The sequence below is a fragment of the Prosopis cineraria genome, unplaced genomic scaffold (assembly GCF_029017545.1).
Source record: "Prosopis cineraria cultivar Desert tree isolate PC_DT_omini unplaced genomic scaffold, ASM2901754v1 PC14, whole genome shotgun sequence".
NCBI classification, from domain to species: domain Eukaryota; kingdom Viridiplantae; phylum Streptophyta; class Magnoliopsida; order Fabales; family Fabaceae; genus Prosopis; species Prosopis cineraria.
This window is the reverse complement of record NW_026555345.1, coordinates 10,778,946-10,795,091: the sequence shown is the minus strand read 5'-3', so window position 1 is coordinate 10,795,091 and position 16,146 is coordinate 10,778,946. Positions and strand designations below refer to the sequence as shown.

The following is a 16,146-nucleotide window of genomic DNA, read 5'->3' as shown; positions in this document are numbered from 1 at the left end:
TAATAAAATTATTGCTAATTAAAGACCAAAAAATTGTCTAACATTCATCTCAAATCTCAAATGCCTATTTTCCTTGTAGTGAGTCCATGGTTACAATCGCACGCTCATAAAGAAAAGTAAAATTTCATAGCCCAAACAACTATACGCTTATTTTATAATGAAAGGCACTATACACGCAATCTAAGGAAGAAGGGACATTCTTCCTCTCAAAATGTTCAATAGGCCACCAATTTACAAACGGTAACTCCCTTTACTTGCTTCCCTCTGCAATAAAAGTGAAAAAGATACATTCAGATATCAAATATCACAACCATTTACATGAATGATGAAGCACAAAATAAACAGGTCTACCTTATCAATTCTTCATTTACCGCTTCATTTCGTCTATGCTTTTTCCTTCAAAAAATTCGCCCAGCATTCTTTCTAGATCTTCTGGTGTGTATTTGATGATTCTCTGAGCATTCTTTACATTCTCTACAAGTGGCCTGTTACACGCCAGGAATAAATGAGGGAAGCAATAGCTTATCAGACAAAAGCAAACCCCAAAGATCAATTGCAAATAAAATCAACCATTGAGTATTCACAGGAACAAATGACCAACTATATAAAACTGTTAAAAATTACTCCTTCCATCCTAAACTATAGGATACTTTTGAGAATGATTCAGCATCTCAAAATATAAGACACTTTAATAAAAATAAAAATAAAGTTTCATTAATAATGTTTTTTCTAACATTATCCTTCCCACATACTCCCTTTAGTCCTATTTATAAGGCAGAGAGAAAATTTTTTGGTCCTATTTATAAGCCATGTCATTAAATTTTCACCATAAATTTCCTTTTTTTACCTTCCATTGAATATTGAAGAAAGAAAATATGTTATTGAAATTATATATTTAATAGGAGCAAAGTTGAGAACTTATTAATTTTCAAAACAGAGTTAATGAGTTTTAAGGTTTTTCTTGGTACTGGTAAAACATGTTGGAAGTGACTTATAAATAGGACCAGAGGAGTATTCTCTCTTTTTAATATTGTTTCACAAATAGAGTATTAAATGAAGGACATTTTTTAAAAGTTTATTTTTATTTTGAAAAAGTAAGTTTGTAAAGCATATTTAAAAAGCTTTATTGGTCTAAAAATGTCTTATAAATAGGGACCGGGGTAGTACTTAATAAGAAGAAAGTCAAGAGAACGAAACACTGGATAATCAAAATGCTCTTCATAGGATAATCAAAATGCTTGTGATGCAATTAGCATTTACTACATAGGCCACTAGGTGCAAGATTTCTCGTGTGTGAAGCGGCCAAGAGTCAGAAAACATACCCAAAACGTGTCATAAATGATCTATAGGCAGGCAACAAGACTTCAGCAACAGCAAGCCTGAGAGACTCGCGCAACTCTGTGTCGGGAACTGTCCACTGAGATTGTCTCTGGTGTATTTCCTCAAACATCATATTGAAAGCCTTGAATCTGTGACAGAATACAAAATTCATTCTCAAAAGACAGATAATGAAAACTTCACTTGGAAGAAAGTCTCCAAAGATGAAATTGACGGAAAATCCACTTTTCTTTAACAATTGCTCTTGAAGCACCACTGCTACTAGTTCCTCCATCGCCACCTGCAGTGCCCCCTCTACCACCTGATGAGGTAAGGCCTTGGACAGAGAGGCATTGAAGTACCTGCAAGGGAAAGAATTTACATTGCAAACTAAAATCAAGACAGTGCCCTATAACAAGTACCAGAAAGGAAGAGATTACTCCATGACCCGGGAAGAAAAAACCATGTGTGTGCCTATCCCTGACACTAAAATAAGCAGTGGGATGTGTGCTTATATATATAGTGTTGAGGTGAAAAAAATACTTGTAAAGTATTTTGCGAGTAGCTGTTGCTATCCTTAACTCAAGTATGGTGCATTTTTATCCGTTAACCCTAAAATACAACACAAAACTCCCCAGTTTGTAACAGAAGCCAGATAGTTGTTAAGTAAGGGATGTGGGTCCCACATGTTATGCCACATTTAAATGAGTTAGAGGAAAAAATATTCATAAAGTGCTACACTATGACGCAAATGCAATTTCACCCATCAATCTTATAAAACAGTGTAAAAATCTACAATCTAAAACAAAGGCGTATGTTGGCAGATATTGATTGTGAATGTCAGAAAAATTAAAATTTTATTTGACCCAAAGTGTAAATGAAGAAATTCATTTGTTCAAATTTGTCATAGATAGTATAAACCATAAGCACAACATTTTATTTTGTCACATTTCATAGTAACATAAACACTTCAATTCAAAACTCTGCACCAACTCCCAACTCTCTAACTTTCTTGCTCCATCCTTCTACATCAACTTATCTGAGGGGTTCGAACCCCTCAAAAGAGTGAGTTAGGGGAGGGATGAGCTTGGCAACGAAAGAGAGATGGACCTAATTTAGGTAACAATTGAAGAAGGGAGGGGGTTCGAACTAATTTAGGTAACAAAGAACAAGGAGTTAGGCATGGGTGGACCTACGTTATGGTCAAGGGTCCCCCCCCCCCACCCCAATTTTATTTTTTCCTCTTAATAATGTGAGATTTGATAGAGATTAGATCAAAGAGAAAAATTGCAGTCTCCGCCCCCCACCCAACCCTAAATTTTTTTTACTTTTGATTGTGTCCCTTATCTCTATTAAGTATGCATTCCTTTCCCTTTTTTAACCTTTCCTTTCTTGCACATTTCACCTCTTCATGGTTTAGGAATAATGAGTACTTAGAGAGCATTGATTACGCATATTTACCTCTCTTTATCTACTCACGTGTAATGATAAATAGAAGTATGAATATATTATTATTTTCTTTTAATTTTCATAATCACCATTCTCCTCAATAATGAAAACGTATTTTTATGTATTATTTAAAGTGTTTTCTTGATTGTTTTTAATCTTAAATAGTTTCTTTAATTATAAAATTATGGTATAATGAACTTTTGTGCCAAAAAAAATCTTATACCTAGAAAGTATAATAAACCAAATTCTTGAATATATAAGAGTGTGATCAATTCACATTGATATATAAAAAGTTTATGATGGGTACCTAAGTAGGATGGGGAACTCGACCTCAAAAGCTAGCTAATGAAGTGGGAGACCCACTTATATACCCCATTGAGCATCCCATACTACTCAATATGAGACTTGGTATCCCATACTACCAAGTCTCTATCAATTGGCCCCCTATGGAAAGCCGACGTTTCGACGGCTATACTCCACAGCACTTAACTCGGTCTCCTTCCAGTCAGAACCCTCTGTGGGTAGCCCTTTTTGGAATCACTGACAACGAGGTTTTGATACCAATTGATGGGTACTTAAGTAGAATGGGGAACCCTACCTCAAAAGCTAGCTGTTGAAGTGGGAGAACCAACCCACTTATACACCCTATTGAGTATTCCATACTACTCAATGTGGGACTTAGTATCCCATACTACCAAGTCTCTATCAATTTATCATTGACATACAATGGCATATCATTGACAAATATACTAAACCGACTATATTGTATTAATGCAAAATACAATAGATGTTGAATTGTTTGCTTAGTTTGGTCCTATAACATAGGCTATATCTATAAAAGGCCTTTCTCCATATTTGTCTTAATACATCAATTTGGTTCATGAAATTTAAATTTTATCAATGAAGTGCTTAAAATTTCATAATTATACACAATTAATCCTTATTTTGTTATTCCTCTCTAAAAATATAAGGACTAACTTTGTAGTTATAAACTTTCAAGGACTTAATTGATGGCGTTAAATTTTCAAAAACTAAATTGATAATTAATATAGATCTGAGGGATCAAAAATTCCATTGTTTTTAAAAAATGGTTAAAAAACATATTGATAATAAATATTTAAAAATAAGAAAATCAAATAAATATTTACTCCTATGAAATTGGCCCCCCTCACTTGCAACACTGGTTCCACCCCTGGAGTTAGGGTAGCTTCCAAATGGGTTTTGAATTGAAGTGTGTTAATGTGGTTGTGATGTGTGATAAAATAAACTGTTGTGCCTAGGGTTAATTACTTTTTTTTTTTAATAAAACAAAAGTTTAGGTGAGTTGGGTCTAAGGACTCACCAAGGTCAAAGCATGCTTCTATGCTCAAAAAGTGTTTACAGATGCCCAGGGTTAATTTCTACCAATTAGAACAAATTTGAATACTTGTATTTCCACGTCTGTACTTCAGGTAAAATAAAATATCAATGATTTTAACATTCACCATCAACATATGCTAATTTGTGCCTTTGTTTCAGATGGAGGATTTTCGTACCTTTTTTTAGGATTGATGGGTGAAATTGCATCATAGTGTCATAGTTTATAGATATTTTTGCCTCTAACCCATTTACATGTGACATCTAGCCTCCATTATGGATTTGAGATTTTTGCACCATTTTCTAGGTTATTGGGTAACATTGCACCATACATGAGTTAAGAATACCAGTAACTCCTTGTAGAATACTTTTTAAGTATTTTTGCACCTTAATCCTCTATATATATATATTGAAGAACAATATTTATTAGAAAAGAAAAAAAGCAAAAGGAATCCATATGTGATCACATACTTGCTTAACCAAACTCCTTGTATCTATTTCTAAACATAAAATAGGACAAGTACGAGGAAAATATAACTAGTAAAATCCAGCCCACTTGACTATTCTATATATATACATATTTGTGAGCGCGCGCGTACATGTCTGATGCCCACATGCGCATGAACATAATATCAACACTCAATCAGTTTTTTTGGTGACTAATTGACAGTTTAATTGCCTTCCATTTTACTGGAATAAAGACTATAGACAAAATTAAATTATGACAGTGTTTCCTTCAGATTCAACAATAACTTCTCTTCATCTCAGCTACTTCTACTCCCTGACCAGCTCTACATTCTTTTACACTCTATCAGATTTCTTGAAGTCAAATAAATCATGTTATGCAGGTAAATTCATCAAGATATATTTCATATGAAATCGAAAAATGGGCTGTTGCTTTTACACTACCTGAAGCAGGGGCTGCCTTAAGTAATACTATTATTATCAAGATACAGACAAGGACCAAACTGATATCCAAATAAGCTCCAAGAAGACATTATGGCCAACTAAATCAAAAGAACCACACCTTTGCCCATGCATTTCTTTTGTAATGATTTGCATGCTGCTGCACGATTCTCCTATGCCGTTGCACCCAATCATCCCCTAACAAATCCTTGGCTTCAGACCTAATACAGGTGGCAAAAGCATGAGAATTAAAATCAACCAGAAATTAATGGGAGCCAAAATACACAAATAACTTTACAACTAATACAAGTAGATGGTTTACCTCCGTACTGATCTGACAATATAATGAACATTATTCATAAGGAATATGTGAGTCAAAGCAGTATCTTTATATTGCTTTGATTTTTCCTCTAAATTGGCTTGCAGAGCTTGCATTATTCGCATTGTTACAGAGGCCAGCTCTGAAGTTTCATCTCCCTCAGCAAATTCTTGGAAAAGTTGCTTCAATGTGGACCGGTAGCTATAAAGATTAAGTGGAAGTTAGTCAGATCAAATTTGTCAAGATCTAAGATGCAGAGATATGAAAACTAAGAACACAAGTACAGAAGATAGACTTCACAAGCTTCAGCAATATCCTTAAGTCTAATTGCCACGAAATAGGACAGAAAAGCAGCACGTTCCACCAGCAATGTTAAAAGTTATGGATTTTAGGATCATGCAACCCTCAGATCCTAATATGCTATCCGAACCAGACACAGGATTCCACCAGATTTCAGTCTTATTCTCTAGACAGCCAGCTTCCTCTTTGGTATTCCATCATGTCAACTATACTAGACTGACATAAATTTGAATCATTGGCATGTTTCCTTCTAGTTTAATACAGCATGCCAAAACCAAATCACAATTCAAATAATGAATTAAGAGAAAAATTGTTGAGTTGTAAATTATAAATCATATCGAATCATACAATTCAGATACACAATAGGAAATAACTTGAATTATTTCACATAAATGATAGATGCAATAGAAAAGATCCAGATAAAACATGCCCATACATAGGTTGCACTCTCAGATCTTCTATAACTGTTTACTATATTGTGGTCTTTGAGGTGATATGATTCTTACTAGCAGGATGATAAAAGTAAAAGTTGTAAAGCTTTCAGTCCCATTAATCTTATATTTTCTAGGATAAAGTTCTAGTATAAAGAATTTTACTTTGCGATATAATAGTTTTTTATCTGGTAAGATATGAGGAATGATATCCAATATATCCAAAACTACATTTCATAGCCACATGAAACAACCAAAATAAGTTTTAAATCACATTAACCAGTATGGAATTGATAACAAAGAAAACCTAGACACTTGCTCTTCTAGTTTGTCACATCAACCCAACAGGATATAAGCGGGCTTTCAAGTTAAAATATAATTATGATGGAACTGTTCAGAGACAAAAAGAGAGGCTAGTGGCCAAGGGGTTTCAGCAGTATCCCAGAGTTGATTGAGGAGAGACTTAGTCCAATGGTAAAGACTACTACTACATGGACAATCCTTGTTTCTTTTGGCTGGAAAATTTGACAACTTAGCATAAATATTAAATAATGCATTTTGACATGGGGAGTTGGGGAGAATGTTTACCTAATGCAGGGTTTATTTATAAAAAGAGGCCTCCATACGTGCACTAGCTGAATAAGGCTCTATTGCCTTTAACAAGCCACTAGGGCATGGTCTGATAAACTTTAAACCATATTGCCAAGGGGCATTGTAAATTCAAAATGTGATAATCTTTTAATTCATGTTATGGAATAAATCTGAAATCATTTTCATACTTGTCTGTGTAGATGACACAATTGTCAGTGTAAATGATTTTTCAAGATTGGCTACATTTTTCCATGATCAAAACAAGCTGCTTTCACAAAGAATTGGAAAAGTTACACTATTTCATTCACAAAGAAACTGTTGAGGATGATCATGCGCTGCTTTTAAGCACACAAAGGTACACTTAGAATCTTTTTAGAGAAGTTTGAATGACTAATGCCTCTTCTCCCACACCTGTGACTGCAAGGAAAACCATGTCTAGAAATTATGGTGAACCAGTCGACAAAAGTAGTGGGATGCTTACAATATCTGGTTCCTAATAAACTAGATATTAATTTCGTGACTCAGGGTTTGTTACAAGTATTAGCTTTAATCTTTAGGACAAGCATATGACAACTCGTAGGATCAAGTAGGTGAACCTCTAGGAAAAGGAAAAATTCCTAACTAAATCTTCAATACACGATATTAATCAGTTGCCTGACTCTTCGTCGACTAAAATAAATAAATAACAAATAACAATGCATATTAATATTTCTGTCTCATGAGGTCATTTTGTACTTACCATATGTTTCACTATATAGCATAAGTAGTCAATAACATTATCTGAAAAATGAAAAAATAAAAATAAAAAAAATTCCTGTAGAATCTTATGATTCTCCATTTGGTATTATAAATAGAATCTCAATTTGGATAACCTTGCCTTCCACATTTGCCTCATTAAATTAATATACTAGTTTTTAAAAGAAAGACAATAAACAAAGTTCAAAATAGTTGGAACCCTCGATTCATTCATAAGAATACATTTGGAAAAGTCCAGATTTGTCATGGCTCAAGGCAGAAATAAAAAGTTATAAGGGTCCAAGTCAGCATAACAGAGCCATAATCACGTATTCACGTATCAACACAGAAAGAGGAGGAAGATAACAGAATCTGATGCTGTTACACAGATTATGAGGGATTTAGCTGATTTACATTAATTATTTGCTGTTATTTTTAATTAATTATCGTTTTGTTTTCCTGATAGTAACTGAATAATAGGACCTTATCTTCAATAGTGAGGTACCCACTTGCTAGTCAGTTATTTTCTGATTTTTAAGCTATTATTCTGCATTATTTGATTTGTTTCGTCGTAATTTCTGGCTATAAATATCCTCGCTTCTATAACAGCAGGATATCACTGAGTAATAAACCTTGTTTTCCCTTGGAGGTTCTCCTATTGGGCTATTAAGTTCATTAGAGTGAGATTCTTGCTCTATATAATTTAATAGATTATTCCTTTTCCTTCATATTGTTCCTGAGCTACTACCAAATTGGTATCTGAGGCTCATTTGATCAATATGGTGACCAAATGCTCCGAAAACGAAACTAACCTTACCAACTCCTCTAACAACCCACCTTATGGTCATCCTAATGATAACCCATTTGCATCAGATCCTTTAGCCATCATTGCATCCAGACTTGAAACGCTTGACTTATTAAAAGAGAAGGTGGAGGCACTTGAGGTATTTGCTAACAAAGGTAAAAGACCCATGGGAAGCTATCAAAGACGCTCACACTGGGACGAATATAGTGATGAAGAATTAGACTATAGAGGAGGCTCATGTCCACCACACACCAAAATTGAATTCCCAAAATTAGTAGAGGTGACCAATGTGGTTGGATTCTAAAGGTTGAGAAATATTTCAGGTACTATCAGACATTGGAAGACTTGAAAGTTGATGTGGCTATCATATATCTAGAAGGAGATGCTTTGGATTTATTCTCATGGATAAATTCAGAATGTACCTTAGTTTATTAGGATGAGTTAATCAGAACATTGCACGAACACTATCAAGCAAACCAAATCAATGCAAGAGTATCGTGAAGAATTTACTAAGCGAGTTGCACGAGTTCATAATTGGCCAGAGTACTGCCTCTTAGGCATCTTTTTGGGAGGTCTCAAACATGACTTGAAATCTAATGTGCAAATTCAGAAGCCTTGCACAGTGCATAAGGCTGCTAGTCTAGCCCTAAAATATGACAAAAAGGCATAGCTGCTTTGTGGGCCCAACCCAACTCTTATTAGTGAAGAAAAAGGATGACTCCTGGAGGTTTTGTGTGGACAAGAGGGCCCTAAACTAGACCACAATCCCAAACAAATGCCTAATTCTCAACATTTATAAGCTTCTAGATGAGCTAAATTGTTACACGTTATTGCTATTTTATAGTTATTTGATGGCTTTATTGTCTTTATGCTGGTAGGTTATTATTGTCTTTTTATATATTACTGCATTACAGATTAGTTATTGACAGTATAGGACCTTACCTTTTGGGACACATGTCTAGGTTAAGGGTATATCTTGTATCCTACGTCCTTAGCACATTTTTTTGAATGAAATCAGTCTCTTCTCTTCCTTCTTTCTCTCTTCCCTTAACATTTTGGTATCAAAGCCGTCTCTCTAGCCATGGCTCCACTGGAGACTCAATACTCTACTGAACACATGGATGATCTCGAGCATCGACTGGAGATGCAATCTGCATTGGTGGCTAGCACTCAACTTGCAGTGGACAAACACACAGGAAATAACATGAGGCTATTCATAAACCAGTTTTCTACTCATTTTTCTTCCCAGCTCAATGACATTAATGCCAAGCTCTCGATGATTATTAATCAACCCTCCCGTTCCACTAAACTTGAAGCCGATGAACCTTCCCAAGCTCCCGCTGCGACAACTGCACCACCTCGACCAGCGGCTTCGACACCTCGCTCACCAATCAATATTCCCCCACCCTCATTTTCTAGACCAACCACATCCTCCGTAATAGCTCCTCCCCCTCCCTTGTCAACTCCTCCTCCTCAGTTTGGTTCTTTCCAAGGACTTATTCCCACCTCTCAACCTTCTTACTTTGTTCCAACTAAGCACAGCAGGGTAGAGTTTCCAAAATTTAATGGTACAGATTTCAGGGGTTGGGCTTATAGATGTTGCCAATTTTTTGATGTAGACAAAACACCTGTCAAGCATCGCATCCGTCTTCTCAGTATTCATGTGGATAAGCGTGCCTTGCATTGGCATCTCGCTTTTGTAAAGTAGAGGCGTTTGTTAGACCTCTCTTGGGATGAATATTTTCATGAGATGGAAATTAAGTTTGGGGATATTAAGGATGAAAACCCCATGATTGCTATTGAGAAGTTTTAGATGCAAGAGTTTGTGGAATAGTATGAAGAGAAATTTGATGAGTTTCTCATCGAAGTCGACTTATCCGTAGTTGCTGCCGTGAATTGTTATATCGATGGCCTTAAGAGTGATGTGCAGCAGAGTGTTCTTAGACTACAACCCACATCTTTGGCCAATGTAATGAAAGTAGCCAGCTGAGAATGCTCCCCCTTTAACGTTGTATAAGCCTTTTCACTCCTTCTCTACATTTTTTGCGTTAGCTGCTTCTCGATTTCTGCCTTCCTCTCTATCGGGACACAAAACTGAACTGAGCCCTAACTCCCTTTTGTCTACAGGCCCTACTGTTGATAAGCTCAAATCGTTCAACTCCACCAGTCTATCAAGTTCAGCTTCGTCCAGACCCACTAAGCAACTTTCCAAGCGAGAGATGGATGAACAACATCACAAGGGGCTCTATTATTGGTGCAACAAAAAATATAGCAGTACCCATAGATGCCGATATTCCCATATCTTTGCCCTCATTGTTGAAGATGATTCAGAACTCTTTGGGAATGCATTAGAAGAGATCAAGCCTCTACCCTCTACTAGAACGGTGAATGCGATTGAGGGCAGAGAAGGCACGTCCACGCTGCGTCTCGCTGGTCAAATAAAACGACAAAGCATCGTTATCCTAATTGACATAGGAAGCACGCATAATGTCATAGACTCAAGGGTAGCTAAACATCTTAAACTGAAGGTCCAAGAACGAGAGGGCATTCGAATTACTATTGCGGATAATCGGCAGCTATTAGTCTCCAAATGCTGTTCAAATTTGGAATGGGAAATGGGGGCTTCTTTCTTTTCTTCTGATTTTATAATCATGAAGATTGGGGCATTTGATATGATTTTAGGTGCTCAATGGCTCAAAACTTTAGGGCATTTCTCCATAGACATGGCAAAGGATCTATTCAAATTTCATCAGAATGGTCAATTAATTACACTAAAGGACATGAGCTATAGAACACCAAAGCCCATTATGCACATGACTCTCTTTGATTGTGATAAAACCATGGCTGATCATCTCTCCCTCATTCATGTTCCTCAACACTTGCAGGTACAGTTACCTTGCAACTCTTCTCTTTCTTCTGATCAGCAAAACCAATTGCACAATTTACTCGACTCCTTCACCGATGTTTTTACTGAGCTCACTACCTTGCCACCTTCTCGTTCATTTCACCATTCGATTCCCCTTAAAGTGGACCAACCTATGAGTTGTAGACCTTACCGGTATGGACCTATTCAAAAAACTGAGATTGAACAACAAGTCCAACAGATGCTTGATAATGGAATCGTACGAGAAAGCAATAGTTCTTTTGCAGCCCCTGTTGTTCTAGTGCAGAAAAAAGATGGCACCTAGCGTTTCTGTGTTGATTATAGAGGATTAAATGAAGCCACTATTAAGAACAAATTTCCTATTCCAGTTATCAAAGAACTCTTGGACGAACTTACTAGAGCACAGTTTTTCTCTAAGGTGGACTTAAGAGCCGGTTACCACCAGATTCAAATGAATGAAGCTGATATTGCTAAAACAGCCTTTCGCACACATGAAGGCTTATATGAATTCATAGTCATGCCATTTGATCTCATTAATGCACCCACTACTTTTCAAAGCCTTATGAATTCGGTTTTCAAACCTTTCTTGCGGAAGTTTATTCTGGTTTTCTTTAATGATATCTTGGTCTATAGCAAACATTGGGCAGCCCACTTGGAGCATTTAAGAGCGACCTTATCACTCTTGCGGCAGCATCAACTCTTTGATAAGGCCTCTCAATGCCTTTTTGCAGCAACACAGATCGATTATCTTGGTCATGTCATCACGATCGATGGGGTTTAGGCAGACCCGAAGAAATTATAGCTTCTTGGCCCATTCCTTCTTCTATTAAAGAACTATGAGGCTTCCTCGGTCTTACAGGTTACTATCGGTGCTCTATCAAACGGTATAATTCTATTAGCAGTCACCTAAATGAGTTGTTAAAGAAAAATGAGCACTTCGTTTAGTCTCCTAAGGCTCAATCAGCTTTTGAATCCCTCAAGGCTTCCATGATTTCCCCTCTGGTGCTTGCTTGTCCCAATTTTAATTAGACCTTTGTAATCGAGACTGATGCTTCAGGGCATGGTTTGGGCACGATATTATCCCAGAATGGCCATCCTTTGGCTTTTGCTAGTAAGGCACTTTCTTCACGTAAGAGGCAATTGTCTGCATATGAGCGTGAATTGTTGGCCATTGTTTTTGCTGTCAAGCAGTGGTGTTCTTATCTTTGGGGGCGCAAATTCATCATCCGTACTGACCATTTGCCTTTGAAGCATCTCTTGGAACAGCGTGACTTGAGTCAAGAGCAGTGTAAGTGGTTGCATAAGCTTTAGGGGCTAGACTATGAAATCGTTTTCCGCAATGGGGGTGATAATGCTATAACTAATGCGTTATCTAGGTGTTCAAAGGGGGACTGTTTGGCCATTTCAATGCCAATCTCTCCATTATATGAGAGGGTACGTGATTCTTGGCTTCTTAATGACTATTTACAGCAGTTGATTAAAAGTCTGGAAACTAATCCCTTGTCTTATCTTAAGTACACTTGGGAACACCAATTGTTGAAACAGAAGGGTAAGCTTGTGGTGGGTGTTGATCGAGGTCTTCGAGAGGCTTTACTTCAGTTTTTTCATGCTGATAGCATAGGGACCATTCAGGTATGACTCCCGCTTACAGACAACTTGCCTCTTTCTTTTATTGGAAAGGAATGAAGAAGGATGTTAGCAATTTTGTGCGCCAATGCACTACATGTCAATGCTTTAAACCAGAATTAATTGCCTCCCCTGGTCTTCTCCAACCCTTACCCATCCCTGAACATATTTGGTCTGAGCTCTCAATAGACTTTATTAGTGGCCTTCCCAAATCTTATTCTAAGACTACTATCTTAGTTGTGGTTGATCGTTTATCTAAGGCCACTCATTTCATGGCTCTTAGGCACCCATTTACTGCTATAGATGTGGCCAATATTTTCATGGATAATGTGGTTAAGTTGCATAGGTTTCCTAAATCTATTGTTTCAGACCAAGATCCTATTTTCTGTAGGAAATTCTGGAAGGAACTCACACGGCTGTATAGGGTCAAATTACAATTTTCTTCAGCATACCACCTCTAAATGGATGGCCAAATTGAGGTACTTAACCGCTCCTTAGAGTGCTACCTCCATTGCATGATGGGAGATTTTCCTAAACAATGGGTTAAGTGGCTGCCACTTGCTGAATTATGGTACAACACTACTTTCCACTCTTCCATTGGTATGTCCCCCTTTGAAGCTGTTTATGGGGTGCCTCCTCCTACTCATCTACCTTACATTGCTGGTGATTCATCTAATGAAATGGTTGATAGAACTTGTAATTCAAGGGAGCTTACTATTCAGCTGCTGAAACAACACCTATTGAAAGCTCAACATCAGATGATTCAACAAGCCAATAAGCATCGGTCCGAGCGTAAGTTTGTTAAAGGAGACATGGTTTTTCTCAAACTACACCCTTTTAGGAAGAATCTCGAGAACAACTCTTCCTTGCATAAGCTAGCTGCTCATTACTTTGGACCATTCAAAGTCATAAGGCATATTGGGGAAGTTGCATACGAGCTAGACCTTCCCCCTAACACTAAGGTCCACCCAGTTTTTCATGTTTCAATGTTAAAAAAGTATGTTAGCACAGCTGTCCCCACTAACCCCACCTTACCCCCAGTGGATGATCATGGTCAATTTATGCTAGAACCAGAGGAATTACTAAGAAGAAAAATCATTAAGCGCTATAATCAACTAGTAACTCAAGTGTTGGTTCACTGGAAATTTTCTCAACCTGAAGATGCTACTTGGGAAGATCTTTCAGCCATCAAACAGTAGTTTCCTCACTTTAAGACAAATGCTCCAGCTTCTACCACTATCCTTATGGACAAGGATGTTTTTTAAGGTGAAGTATTGTTACACGTTATTGCTATTTTATGGTTATTTAATGGCTTTATTGTCTTTATGATGATACATTATTATTGTCTTTTTATATATTACTGCATTATAGATTAGTTATTGACAGTATAGGACCTTACCTTTTGGGACATGTGTCTAGGTTTAGGGTATATCTTTTATCCTACATCCTTGGCACATTTTTGTGAATGAAATCAGTCTCTTCTCTCCCTTCTTTCTCTCTTCCCTTAACATAAATGGAGAAACTTATTTTTCAAAGATTGACTTCCACTCCGATTACCACCAGATACAGGTCTTGCCAATAGATATTCATAAAACAATATTTTGAACTCATAGTGGACACTATGAATTCGTTGTAATGCCCTTCGAACTGACAAATGCGGCAACCACTTTTCAAGCAACCATGAACGATCTTTTCCATCCTTATCTTCAAAAATTTGTGTTGGTTTTCCTTGATGACATCTTAGTCTACAGTCCCACTCCAAAACTACATGAAGATTATCTCCGAATGGTGTTTTCCACTTTGCAACAACAATTGTATTATGCCAACTTCAAGAAGTGTGATTTTGGGCAAACCTGCGTGTCCTTCTTAGGGCATAAAGTTTCAGCACAAGGAGTGGAAATGGAGTTAAAAATGATCATTACCGTAAGTGAATGGCCAGTACCTACAAATGTTACTAAGCTCTAAGGCTTTTTGGGACTTATCTGTTATTACCAAAGGTTTGTCAAGAATTATGGCATTATTGCTCGTCCCCTTACTGAATTAACTAAAAAGAATGCTTTTTGCTGGACCCCAGAAGCTCAAAGTGCTTGTTAAGAAGTTGAAGCTTTATCTTATTACAATCCCTGTTTTAAAACATCCTGACTTCACAACTGAGCTTGTTGTATGGAAGGTATGGGGGCCATCCTCATGCAGCAGGACCACCCTATCGCTTTTTATAGCAAGGGATTATCTTTTTCTAGCAGGTTTCAATTAGCGTATGATTGGGAACTGTTAGCTTTAGTGCTAGCACGCCAATAATGGCATCATTATCTATTAGGAAGGCATTTTAAAGTAAAATCTGACCATAGCAGCTTGAAAAATCTGTTGCAACAAAGAACTTTAACAAATACTCAACGTCATCTCATCCTTAAGCTACTTCCATGCGATTTCTCCATTGTATATAAGGCTTGTAAGGAGAATATTGGGGCTGATGCACTATTCGAAAGGCCACAACTTGCTGATTTTCTCAACTTGGTGATTCCTATGCCTTTGGATTTTTTAGAATTACAAGAGGCTTTGACAATGGACTCTTTTACAGCTCCTATTGTTTCTGCTTTGAAAGAAACTCCTAGTTCTCATCCCAGTTACAATCTCATTGAGCAGAAATTATATTTTAATGGGCGCTTGGTCATTCCCCGAAGCTCCTCTCTTTGCTCCAAGATGCTGCAAGAGGCATAAGTGACATCGTCAGGTGGTCATGGTGGCTTCTTAGAAGCTCTCAAGAGTTTATCAGGTACCGTTTACTGGTCTATGGTGTTTCGTGCATGGGCAACCACATTTGTGGAGTAAGCTCTTATATTGGGCTGAATTCTCATTCAATACTGGTTTCCATGTTTCTGCCAATATTGCCCCTTTCAAAGTGGTATATGCCAGGGAACCTCCTCCACTTCAGCCTTTCATTAAGAGTGAAACTCACATTGCTGAGCTTGCTAACCAACTAGAAACTAGAGATCATATGCTGCAACTACTCAGGGAGAATTTGAACAAAGCCCAACATAGAATGAAGAGTTATGTAGGTCAACATCAACATGAGCTTTCTTTTGAGGTGGGAGATGCTGTTTTTTTGAGGATACAGCCTTTCAGGCAGTGTTCATTGTCCCATAAAAAGTATGACAAACTCTCACCTCGTTTCTTTGGACCTTACACCATCATTCGCAAAATTGGATCAGTGGCCTATGAATTGCAGCTACCATCATCAGCTAAAATTCATCCAGTTTTTCATGTCTTGTCATTGAGACCAGCTCACGGGAGGCCCCTCTTGATCCTCCAGCAGATTTACCATTGTCATCTGATTTTGAGCTTGTTTTGGAACCTGAAACTGTTCTATCTCACCGCTGGAAGGGTCCTCAGTTGAAGCTGTTAATCAAATAAGGGTCCAGACTGGAGG

At 37.2% G+C, this 16,146-nt stretch overlaps 1 protein-coding gene across 2 annotated transcripts in view; it reads right to left on the bottom strand.

Moving 5' to 3' along the window:
* The window catches only part of LOC129293320 (exocyst complex component EXO70A1-like), a 39,318-nt gene continuing 23,172 nt past the window's right edge, over positions 1 to 16,146 (bottom strand). For both annotated transcript variants that reach the window (XM_054931226.1, XM_054931227.1), the window contains 6 exons: positions 5,351 to 5,548; positions 5,150 to 5,249; positions 1,564 to 1,679; positions 1,323 to 1,469; positions 352 to 485; positions 1 to 264 (listed from right to left, as the gene is read on the bottom strand). In XM_054931226.1, coding sequence (XP_054787201.1) covers positions 368 to 485; positions 1,323 to 1,469; positions 1,564 to 1,679; positions 5,150 to 5,249; positions 5,351 to 5,548 — 679 coding nt within the window. In that variant the 3' untranslated portion in view covers positions 1 to 264; positions 352 to 367. The remainder of the gene's footprint in view (positions 265 to 351; positions 486 to 1,322; positions 1,470 to 1,563; positions 1,680 to 5,149; positions 5,250 to 5,350; positions 5,549 to 16,146) is intronic.